This window comes from Scomber scombrus, chromosome 22 (genome assembly GCF_963691925.1).
Source record: "Scomber scombrus chromosome 22, fScoSco1.1, whole genome shotgun sequence".
In the NCBI taxonomy this organism is placed as follows: Eukaryota; Metazoa; Chordata; class Actinopteri; order Scombriformes; family Scombridae; genus Scomber; species Scomber scombrus.
Window position 1 is genome coordinate 8,159,390 of NC_084991.1, and position 13,098 is coordinate 8,172,487.

Sequence of the window (13,098 nt, forward strand, 5' to 3'; positions counted from 1 at the left end):
TATAGTTGTTTCATTTTCATTCTTTAGGTTTTGGTCTTTTTTTTTAGTATCTCTAATTGACGTGTGTGAACTCTAATCAGTGCCATCAGTACCACCTGCACTGGTTTCATTGAGCAGGTAGAATTACCCTAGGTGTAATATGGTTTGTTCACACTGAAGATGGTGTCTATGTTGAAACATCTGTCTTTCTGCTCAGCTATGTAATTTTCTGATTTCTCAGACATCTTTCAGAGTGCAAAAGCTTTTTGGGTTTCTGATTGTTTACTTTGTGAATCACACCTGACAAGGGCCTGGAGCGCAGCTGTTTTTGAAAATTGTTACATAGATACAACCAGAACATCTTGCACCATTCATGCGGTGCATCAGTGAAGCTGATTGCAGTGTTAACACATAGTAACAGCATGGCTTCAACCATGTTAATTCAATCCCAAGTGAAAACACACAACATGACTTTCAGCCAGCTTTAGCACGTTTTAGACCTGCAATAAGACATTTACGTCCAAACCAACTGTGCTCATGTTGATTAGTACACTTCCTCTCAGACATTCAGACATTTTCAAACTTATAACTTTGCGAGGAATCACACAAAAGGGCAGACATTCCATGACACAACATTATTTGACCTTTTAATTTTACTTCCACCTTTCTGCAGAAGAGAAAAACAATGTTGCTTGTGTCTCTCCCCATTTTCTTTTCTAAAATAAGGTGCTTTTCGTTTGTCATGATGAAACTGCTCTACCTTCTCACTATCAAATCAGCACTATTTGGCTAAAAAAGTCGTTCCGTGTTTGTTTGCTTTTGAAATGTCTCGAGGTCCCTCGCAACTAAATCCAAAAGGAAGAATCTCTTTATATGTGACCATCAGTGCCACATCATTTCATGTCTCTACTGCTGGCACGTTTGTAATTTACATGCTCCTTTTAGGGCCAACAAACGACCTGGAGACCAACTGTATCCTAGCAACCAGACAGGCAGATGGAGGGGAAAGAGAGATTGTTAGACAGACAGATGGAGAGAGAAATAACAAGGAGGAAAAAATAAAAAAAATACTTTCCCGGGTTAAAAACTATTGACTTGGTTTCAGAGACTCGTGATTGGCCTGGGTATGGTCACCTGATTTATTTGGGAGTTTAAAGTCAATTTGTGTCCTATTTAACTAAAAACTAAATTACATCAAACAGAAAGTTTCGTGTGAATGGTACATTATTTTACATGCTGTTTAATGCTGATTGCAATGAACATTTATCCAATAAACCGTTAAGGTTGTAAGGCAATCTGAAAACCATGATGTTAATTTAAAGAATGGAAAGCGACTCAATTTGTCTTCGCTGCCCTTTCTAGTTCTCATTAAGTCTGTTATACTGCAGCTGAGGATTCTCACAGAAGGAACATGGTTCAGTCCTTAAACCCCATAATTAACCTTTCCTCTGAAGGGTCTGGTCCTTTGGTTTGAAATACTCCACTGTGATTGGCCCCTGGCCCGTCTAACTTGTGGTCAGTGTCTGTACTCATGACTTAAGAAGAGGTGTAGATTTTTACCTGTAATCTTAGTGTGTGTGTGTGTGTGTGTGTGTGTGTGTGTGTGTGTGTGTGTGTGTGTGTGTGTGTGTGTGAACTCACCTGGAAAAACAAAGGTGCACCGCTCTCCGTTGCTGACATGTTGTTTACCATAGAAACAACATTTTTCAGTTCTCTTTTTTTCCTCTCACCTCAGACATAATAGTGATTAAAGTGTGTATCGTCCTCTCTCTCTCTCTCTCTCTCTCTCTCTCTCTCTCTCTCTCTCTCTCTCTCTCTCTCTCTCTCTCTCTCACTTTCACATGCACGCACGCACAAACACACACATCTTGTAGGTGCAAAAGGCCAAGTGATCAAGAAGCTGCCAGAAGGATTATTGTAAAAATCACAGCAGCACAAAAAACAATCACACATCACATAGAAGCCATCACTTCCTGTCAAAGTCTAGTCAGAATCCTATTAGGACCATTTTATATGCAGTACAATTTTCACAAGTGTATGTGCTGACATTTGCTCTGCAGAAACAGAAATCTACTCGGCGTGAATGTAATCTTCAAATACAAATTCCTCTAATCCTCTATTGTAGTTTAATAAAAGCAAAGCTGTCTTATTCTCTAGGAAACGGTTTAATAGTGACAATTATTGAAGCCAAGACAGCTCAGTCAGTTGTGCTCACTGTAAATACAACTCGAAAAGTCACAGCAGCCTTTGCACTTAAGGGATAACAAAAGTATTTAAATTCTTTGAGTTCAATTTAGTCACAAAAACAAAAACTATTTGAATGTTTCTTTTCAATTTAAATGTAGGTTTGATTTTAGTTCCCTGTCCTGATTGAAGCAGGTTATTTCCAATAAAGGATATTGCATATGTGATTGATTTGTTGTATTTTTTGGTACTTGAACACCAGGTCAGCTTTTGAAACAAGCTCAAAGATGTGATGATGATGTGTTGTCAGCCCTGAGTCAATGAGCTCTGATTACTGTCTTTTCAGCTTGAGAGGCGGAGAGGAAAGGGGGAGGACAGGGGAGAGAAGAGGGGAGGATGGGGGGGAGGAAAAGAGAGAAGGGGAGAAGGGGTCAAAGACAAAGAGAAAGTGGAGTGGAAAATGGAGGTGTTGGGGCAGCAATTATGATGGAGAAGCAATATTGTGGCAATATTGCAGGCCAATTCTGTCAGCTATTATATTGCCATTCGTCAGGAGAAACTTCATAGTGCACTGAATTGAAGACATTGATTTCTTTGCAAAGCTTGTTCATAACAATCCTTGTCACAAGCAACACTGAACAGACTTAGAGGTAACCTTACAAAAACAAAGGGAATGTATGGACAATGAGTGATGATAGCAGCATCAAGCAGTATAGATCACTTTATTTACAGCATGTGAAACGGCTAAGTAATAGATGACAAGCCAGTATAAGTCAATGGAAATCTACATTTTATTGAACTTAAAGGTTACTGTCAAAAGTAAGACATAATACACAATACCAACATGGTTGAACACACAGGTTGAAGCTGAAGCCGATGCGGACAATGCCACCGAGAGCAGGTATATGCTGCCTCCAAATGATTCATATTAAAAAAGCATCAACTTCTTTCTAGAAATACTAAGTCAACCCTTTTTTTTTCAACGAGTCATTGTGGTCCCAATTGCTGTATTTGGGCAATATTAAGGGCCAAATCCAAAAAAATTAAACTAAAATGTCCTGGGCTGTTTTAGTACAAACAATCCCACCATATACACCTGGAATCTGTGTGTAACAGCCAGCCTGTGTAAATGTGAGTCAGATGACAGAACATTCATTTCCATCAGATCCTGACTCATCCAGTGTTAAAGAAGTTACCGCTTCTGTGCTGCATACGTAAATGCGCACAGCCTCTTTCTAAGTTTAGATATGCACTTGTTGTTTCAGCTGCTGTGTGATGCTGCAGCCAGCTGTGACACACAGCCAGCTGTGGGCAACAAACAAAACATCAGGAATGATGTTGTCTGCAAATCCCAAATACATTTAGCTATACCTGAACAATATTATTGTAAGATACAAACATTAATATAAAATGTTTCAGACCTGCCTGAGTCACATTAATAGCTGTATTTTGACATTTGATTATGTAACAGATGTGAAATACTACAGAAGTAAAAGAAGCTAAATACATTAAAGTTGGTTTGTGATTGTTGGTTAATGCTTTCAAGAATTTCAGCATTGAGAATTGAGGAAGTAGAACCTTTTTCCCCAGCTACCTTTATATCAAGTGTTTTATGTGTAAAATGGCAGTAATAGATTTATATGTGTGTATATGTGTGTTTCAGGCTGGAAACAAGGTTGTTGTGAGGTTGACAGTCAGGGTGAAACAGTACAATAAAGTTATAAAGCTGTAAAACCAAAACAATGAGTGGAAATGCGATAAAACGCTGTGTGAAGTTGAATGGAACTGTAGAGTCGGGTGATAATTCTCCGTGGGTTTCACATTATGACATCCCTCTATCGTATTAGTCACTTGATTCAGTATAAAAATGTATCAATGCCGCGTGATAGATTGATTTTTGGTGGAGAATGTCTAGAAAGTTTGCTTTGAGTCTGCTTATCCAATCCGAACAAATCAGTTTATATTTGAATAACAGTGATGAAAGAAATTGCTCAATGTGAAGCACTGTTGACATCAATTTAGAACACTATCACTGTGTTACAGATGATAGCCAGTGACCAAGATGAATGAGTATATTGTGTAAAAACAAATACAGCTTCATTTCTCTGTATTTCTTTATGGTTCAAAGCAATCTCCTCTTTAACCTGCTGTTCTGTTTGACTCATGATTGTTTATTCACCGTCTGTTTCCAGGTAATTGAACAGTACAATGTGTTACCTATCAACAAAAGCGAGGTGCATTTATGTTCCTGCTGCACATTTCTAAATTATTAATTTAATGTCATTATAATCACTTCCAATTCATATGAACACAGTAACAAACACACTGCACACACACTTGATACACCTGATGGGGTTTTAGGTTCTCCCTCTATTGCAGATCATTAATAATTCAGAGTATTTGAACATTCTATGAAACTCCACTGTTGCTTTGTGTCTGTTTAAATCCACGAGGATATCATAGTAAGAACAAGGTCTCAAATAGAGGAAAAAGTGTCTGGAGTCACCTAATAACAACCTCAGTATGTAAAATGAGCAAGATGCATTCATATAAAATCCAGTTTAACATTTAATTTTTGGCAAAAATCACCATCACTGTTAATTAAACATGACCTACATGGAATTAAATGTTTGAGATACCTTATCCAATATATTCAACTGGTTTCAAAGTGGAGTCGGTAGCAGTCGGCTCACATTCAAGCATCACTATTTACTGACGTAAGCTGGGTTCACTGCTCCTGTCTCAAATAAGACTTAATTGAATCCAGACATGCCAGAGGCATTGTCTTCTCTGCTAATTTACTTTTCAATAAATATGCTTTCTGCACTGGTGCTTTTCATTCCCACTTCTTGTCCCACCTCTCATGCTTGAGTGTGAACAAATGTAAATGGGCTTCCTAAGAATGTTCACAAGGGTAATATAAAGAAATATTTTGTTTTAAGACTATTGAAAATGACATGTTTCTGCCATCAGTTTGAACAACATTGAGCCTGTGGCGGGGTTGCAGGGTGGAGTGCAGGGATGTGTAACGTCCCAACTTGGAAATTATCATGGAGGCTGCGTTAGCAGAGGATGCAAAGCAAGGCAAGCTGCTCCTGATGAAAGCAGAGAGGGGAGATTAGGGAATTATCTTTCTCTTTACTTCAGTAATTGGTTTTTCTATATAGTCCTACTTATAGGCTCTTATAGACCCAAAAACAAAACTAAACAATGTATTCAACTCGAGATTTATGATATCTAAAATTCTCTTACTGTTACAAGTTAACTGCGATATTCATCTGATGCTGAATTTTATTGATCTCCTTCATATTAGCAGCTACTTGTATGTGTTGAGTGTTTATTATCTTTTTATTGAAAAATCAATACAGTCGGCACACTCTGGGGAGCTTGTGGATTGCTTTTTTATTTTCAGGAGAAAAAAGTACGTATGCTGAAAAGTTCTGAGTCATATCAATCAGCTTAGTCAATAACAGGAGATAAGATAACACATGAAGAAGAGATGCCTCTGGTAATAGCATTTTTAATAAAGATGTGTTTACAATGGGGAATGTAACCCACTGCAACAAAGAAACAAAAGTATAAGTTTGGAGGCTCGACTGTGTTGCATTAAAACAAGGAAGAGACCACATTGCCAAGAAGAAAGGGAAGGCTTTAAAGAAATATGCTTATACACTTTCTTGTTGAGTGTCTGTTCAGTGTCTGTCCAAAGTTAAAGCAGTGAGTTATTGGGGTCTTTTCATTACTGACCTGCAGAGACTCCAGAAAGTTAGTTCTTGGCTTTCAGCAAAGTAATTGTCTAACATATAGCTCCCCTGAAACCGCAGCTTGACATACTGTGTTAACACTCCAAACTTTGTACAAACCAGATATAACGTGTTAATTAGGGAGCTTTCCATTGTGTCTATACATCATAGATTGGGTTGTGTTTATGTGCCGCCTATATCGGAAGTGAAATGTGAGACATTCCATGGCCTGTGTAGATTGCTGGGTTTATTAAAACAGGAGCAACTGGCAACTCAAATGTATTCAGCGTAGACATAGTATGAGAGTATGTTTCCCCTATTCCCTTCCTTTCCTTTCCTTTATGATATGACTCCAGTTTCATATTTTATAGCAGATAAAGCAGGATTGTGGTATCAATCTTCTCATCTAACTCTTGGCAAAAAAGAAAGAGCAGAAATCCCAAAATGTCAATCTATTCCTTTTATATTATACCGTATATGTAGCATCATTTTATGCTGTACAGTCTGAACTAGAATAACCAATGGATCAATCAGATAAACCCGTTGAAATTGATGATACTTGCAAATATAAAAGACATAATGGGAAAAACATTTGGAGCATTGTTGCAAAAGCTCTAACACTCAAAGTCCAAATCACCAGAAGCATTTTGATGCAGCATTATCAGCATAATCCTAAAGATAGCCAATAACCTACAAGTTAACAAACTGATTTAAGATTTGAACTTCTACCATAAGCATTCTTTTATGTTCTCTCAATGAATTTGATCATTTTTCACATGTACAACCGAGTCAGACTCTATGAAAGCCTTCGAGCAATGACTGGCTGAAAGCGAGCACCCATTTGCATGTTGCCCCTCCATTTGAAAGCAGGTTTAAGCCCCTGCTTTCAAATGTGCCCATTGGGAACAGGTATAAACTCCTTTGGCTTTAGATGGGTTGAGACGATACGCCGTGCAGCCTAGTTCGTTTCAAGAATACCGAGAAATATGGAAATCTCAGACGAGCAGTTTGCCATGAAAACTAATTTGTGGGCTGGTTTTGCAACAGCTCCATTTAAAGTGAAAACCTGAATTGAATGGTGTATTTTCAGTGTCTTGCAATTTTTCAGCCTTGAATGATCGTCAGTAATCGTCAAAATCTTGTCTACTCACAATGGAACAACAACAAAAGGAGATTTTTGAAATGGAAGTTGATTTAACACTCAACAATATTCCCTCGAAGATAATATTCCAAGGTCCCAGTTTCAACATGCAAAGACAGCGATGAAACTGTGACTCATCCAGCCTTATTCAATTAAAATGTGCCTGTTGAATTGGTATATTTTGTGCACAGTGGCCCCAGTGAGCCCTGAGTGAAATTATCAAGCGCAGTAATGGTTATGACTCAAATGCTTCATTCATTGATGTGGTTTTATTAGGTAAGTAAATTATCTTTGGCAAAATTATTATCCTAATAGGTTTCAATGGGGAAACAAAGAAATTAAATATTCAGATGATATAGGTAATGATGCCAATGTTCCTGCTTCTCCCAAGTTGACTCTTTGCCTCTCTTATGTCTGTATAAGTGCCTGTGTGTGCCTGTGCCTGTGTCCCTCAGGAAGACCCCTCTCATTTGCATTGAGGCAGGTGTGCAGCTGGGAAGTCATGAATCTCAATAACTCATTAGATTGATTACCAGCAGACTTCAAAATGGCTCCAGAAATTGGATTACTGGCCAAAACGCAAATATTGGAATGGATTGAGGGATGACTGTGTTTGTCTGTGTGTGTTTGCGTGTGCGTGTGCGTGTGCGCGTCTCAGGTTTGTGAATGCAGCTGTGAAAGCTTTAACCGCCCATGAGGGCACATTCATAGCAAACAGGTTTGGAGGGTTTCTTTGAACCTTTGAGTATACGCTCATTTCGACTGGCTTATTTCACCCAGTGAGAACAATACATGTGGCATCCATAATCAAACCAAGGCATCAGAAAATATTTACCTAGTTTTTTTTTACTGAATGTTGAAGCCTGCTGGCAAGCATCGTCTTTTACTTCAATCATAGAAGCATCATGGAAAAACACCATGAGGATTGATGTGGCTATTCAGCTGGTACAATGACAGTTACAGGAGCTAAGGTTGTATTTATTTTAATTACAGTAATTGTAAAATCTCTAACCAGGCATGATGTTACTCCAGTAAGTAGACTCGGTCCTGATAAATTCAGCTGTTGAACTGGTGACACATGTCCACATTTTTTCAGAGGCTAATACCAAACTGCAGATATAAGAAGATGATATTTAGCACAAAGTTATTACCTGTGGCGTTACCTTCTTCTAATTGACTTTGTACTTAGCTTTGCAGCAGTACCTTAATGTTTATATCAAATTTCAAGAGACCTGGGCCTTGTTTCCCAAAAGCATCTTAACATTGAGTTGCATAGCAACGTATCCCTGCAGTTTGGCAGTTTATTGACCTCCCCCTTGCAATCCTGTCCAACAGGAGAATGGTTAGCCTGGGCCACTCCCCCATGCACCGCTTTCAGCATGCCCTCAGGCAGTCATTCTTGGGGGGCGATGCTGAGGTCTTGCAGCAAGGTGCCCGGAGCAAGCTGAGGCAACTTAAATTCTCCAACATCTCACATAGCTGTAGCATCTCCACTGTATTACCGTATATCATGTAGTATACACAAGCATATTAGACTACTGTATATGACAGTTGTGGTTGACCTTTTTAAAGAAAATGTGATGACAGTTATGAGCTCAACCCCATGATAGGCATCATATGTCCATGGTTATCGTTACAGCCCTACCAAGATGGTTGTAAAATCTACCTTACAGAGCTTCTTAAGCTTAAGAGGTGTTTCCTATAAGCATTGCAACTGAAGACACTTAAAAATTAGATTGAGTGATTCCTATCCACTCATAGGAGGCTGAGAGCATCTTAAGACGCTCCACAACCTACAGAAAACGTTTTATTCGTATCACAATATATTAATCTCTTTTGGCTGAAATGTCACTTTCCCAGTGGTATGTTTTCAGGTTATAGTTTCACATATCTTTTTTCATTCTTTTTATGGTGTATGTTTGCTCCATGCTTACATGCACCAATAATGACAGGATGATGCATACCCACAAAACTTATATCTTAGTTATAATATAAGATTCAGAGTAATACCTGCTTCCATCCAGTAAGATGAATTATTAAAACTGTTTACTGCATATTAAGATTTGTTTTCATACATGTAAAAGTTTGTGTAGCTTAGATTTAATTATTTATTATTTGTGATTAGTGTATTTCCAATATATATCACAGCTTACATACAAGTACTGTAATATATTCAGCTTTTAATGCGTAAACATGCACACACACTGCTTTTGGGTAACATTATTTTATTTGCAGTCTTCACAGGCTAGCTGATTTTTGCTTTGTTGGTCCCGGAGCTGATTGGTAAACATAACTTTACTCCCAACTGTATGATGTATAATATATATTGCATGAAATATATCTTTTTTTAATAATCCCCTTGGTCGAATATTTGCTCCAGTGCAGACGTAAGGGTTTACAGGTTTGATTGAATGGATCAGCCAGGCATTGATTTGCTCGCTTTACATTCTTTTGTAGACTTTGTTTTGAGCAAGGCTGTCTCGGCACATTGTGAACCGTCGCCTCAGTTGTTCAATGCAAGTGTTACCGAAACCCACTCAGTTTGTCTCAAGGCCCCTCAGACAAGAAGTTGAAAGTGACTCACGCAGAGAGGAGACAGTGTTTAAAAAGATTTTGACAAGATCAAATGTGAGAACTTCTTGTCCTCTAAACTCCTTTTTCCCTACTGGTGAACATTTTGAAACATGGTGCTTCTAAATTTATGATAGCAGCTGTGTTATTGCTGCACCATCTTTAAATGGGAAAAATCGTCTTATCAAAAGTTTTTTGTTGTTGTTGTTGTTGTTGTAATTAAGAGAAAAAACATCCAGTTTTTCAAGACATTGTTGCCAAGTTAGAGGTTCCCTACCGTGTGCTATTTCTGCAGTAACATAATACATTCTAACAATAATAATAAACAGCTGCTATCTAAATTATTTGAACGTATGCATTAAAAAGCCATGGCAGTAAAAACAGCAGCAGGTTAAATATGGATGACAGCTAGTCGACTTCTGTTTCCATTGACAACAGATCCCCTTTTCCCCCCCTGAGGCTCTTGTCTCACCTCTTATTAAGTCCCAGCACTATAGCAGCAGCTTGATTCCTCTTCCTCCATATCGTCTCTATTCTTTTCCTTTCCTCTCTTGTCATATGTTAACATATTTGACCAATTAAACTGGCTTTGACACGGGGGTCTGACTGTGTAGGTTAACCAGATCAGATTGAGATGACACGTCACGCCACCCAGCAGGCATGAAAGCCATCTTTTGCACCTTTTGAAACGCAGTTCACAGTTTGCTCCAATGCTGTTTTTCACCAGTAATTCTCTTAGAAACACTGATGTAGCCAATCACTCTGCTTTTGTATGTTGTGATTGATATTACGGGTCTTTTACACAGATTGGCGCGCAGATTGGTCCCACTGTCTGCGATGAATATATTTGCCATCTGCTTAGTATTTGTCTCTTGACTTGAGTGGAAGACTGAAAAATCCCTCTTGACAGTATTATCCTTAACCCGTCATTTCAGTTATATTCAACTCATTTTCAGTCATTTGTATTCAGCTTTATTTACGTACAACAGCTCCAATGAGGCACAGTGTTCCACAGTACAGCAAGGAAGTGGAATAGCTATAGGATGCAGAAATCCAGAAAAATGCGAGAGAAATGCATTAATGTACATTTTCAGACCTGAGGGACAAACACGCTGCTGCAACTACTACCAGCTGCAAATGATTAGGTGTGATTGGCTCATTGAGGGGACTGCCACCTGCAAAAGAAGTAAGAAAGTGAAGATGTTAAATTTGAAGAAACTGAATTCATGTTTTTAAAAAGATTAGACAAAATAAGCTTAGGCTTCAGTCTACACCTTTTTTTCGGTCAAAGAAAAATAAAAGAGAATAAAAGAAAAAGAATAAATAATTTGTAAGAGAAACAGATAGGGATTAAGAAAGAATGATGACATATTAATTGTTCTCTTTTTCTTTTCTTTTTGTTTTGTTTGCATGAACATCTGTATAAGAAATTATTCATGGAAATTCTTGTGAATTTATTTTGTAAATGATCGGAAAAATAAAACTTACCTAACCTAACCTTGTACAGTTTCCCATTCTTTGTTCCTATTCTCATTAAGCGGTTACACACACAGTTTCTTCTTTTTCTTGCTGTTCAGGCAAGTACAACAAACGCTAATGAGGTCGCCAGCTCGTTGTCTAGTACACATAAATGGAACGCGTCCATGTACACGCACAGATATGGCAGCCATGAACTGGCTTTAATCGTAAGAGGTAAACTATTCCAAAGTTTAAGGCCAAAGACAGCAACTGCTGAGTCTAACCTCATCTGAAGTTGAGCTCTGGGAACATCTAGTACAATGGTCACCAACCCTGCTCCTGGAGAGCAACTACCCTGCATGTTTTAGGTATCTCCCCACTCTAACACACCTCTAATAATGAGCTCATTATCAAGCAGAAGCATGAAGTTGTCAAGGGCTTGATAATGAGTTAATTATTAGAATCAGGTTTGTTAGAGTGGGGAGAAACCTAAAACATGCAGGTCAAGAGCTCTCCGGGAGCAGTGTTGATGACCACTGATCTAATAAGTACTAGCTGACCTGTGAAATGTCCAAACTACATTTACAGGTTTATTTGATTTGTCCTTAAGTACAAATGCATTTTATAAATATCACGATGAGCTAGGTTTGGTGTCAATCCATGGAGCAAATGTTGAGATATTTCATTAATAAGTAAAACTTTGACCAGGTAATCCATCCAACCATTGCTTAGAAATTTCCAGCTAGACTAAAGTGGCAGACAGACCGACTAACAGACTTTCTGAGACATCCATGAGTTTGTCTGGTTAAATAGAAAAACTAAAGATCCCCAAAAGTCTAACTGTCCCCTCAAACGCCTACCACTTAAAACCTGCTCCAAGCTGCACCATTGTTAACATATTGTACAAGAAAATATAACGAATAATAATCATTTTTTTAAGCTCGCTTCCTCTCATAACATTTGTTAACAGTTGACGAACTCACACTGGGAGACTTTGTGCGAGTCGCCGTGCTGCAGAATAAGCAGCGAGACAAAGCAACAGTGACAAATAGAGAACAAAAGACCTTCTTTCTCCGAGTTCTCCACTCCGCTGTTCCCCTGTAGATTTTGCAGCTTATTAGTAATTGAGCGAGGAGAACTGTGCGATGGCAGATCTATCACGATCCCCCCTCTGTGCCTGCCAGAAGCTCTGCATGGATAGATAGATATTGAACCAACCTCTTTTACACCCAGTCCAGCTGTATCATTTCACCATTTTAGAGTGATAATGAATGTCTGCCGGTGAGGTTAGAAGACAATTCCCACTTGCGAGATAAGACATAATGGTGAAAAGATGTTTTTGCATGTATCCAGTTTTATTGTCAATTTATACTGCAGAATAGAAATGACAGAAAATAAAATCTTTGAACTTTTTTTCCATTTTACTTCACATCTAATGGCGGACAGTGTGTGTGCTGGGAAAGCTGCCTACCCGCTGAATAATAGAAATCTCAGATGGAGTTTAAAAATGCATGCGCCTCTGTGTCGTGTCCTCCTCTCAACTTCAGGTAGCGACGTGTCTCTGCCGGCATGATCTGATTCTGGCTTACGTAACCAGGCGGTGACTTTTTACACACTTTCAAACCAAAATGGTAAAAGTGACATTGTTTGGCTGGTTCCATTTATTCACCTGTGTATCGTCCGCTTTGTTCAGCTTCCAGGCAACAGAAATGACAGAAACAACATGGCAGACAGACGGGGAAACCTCAAAGGCAGCCTCCTGCGTTTTAGTGATTGATTCCTTTGATATGATTAGTTTCAGACTGGCGAGACGGTGGTTTTGTTGACACTTGCTCCGAGACTTGCTTGCTTACAGGAACACTATTAGCTTCAGTTGTGACAGCAGCTCCCATTGATTCAGAGTTCTCTTTTGCTGCCTTTCTGTATTACAACAAGAATTGGCTTCTTACAGGCTGCATTACGACTTTTCCAAACCTGCAAAATCTTCTCATTATTTCTATTTCTGGGGAATTTCACTCTTTG

General features: G+C 38.6%; 1 protein-coding gene across 1 annotated transcript in view; it reads left to right on the forward strand.

The window, feature by feature from the left end:
* Positions 1-13,098, forward strand: part of LOC134004605 (proton myo-inositol cotransporter) — a 58,913-nt gene that overhangs the window by 17,920 nt on the left and 27,895 nt on the right. The window contains exon 4 of the mRNA XM_062443942.1: positions 4,838-4,846. Coding sequence (XP_062299926.1) covers positions 4,838-4,846 — 9 coding nt within the window. The remainder of the gene's footprint in view (positions 1-4,837; positions 4,847-13,098) is intronic.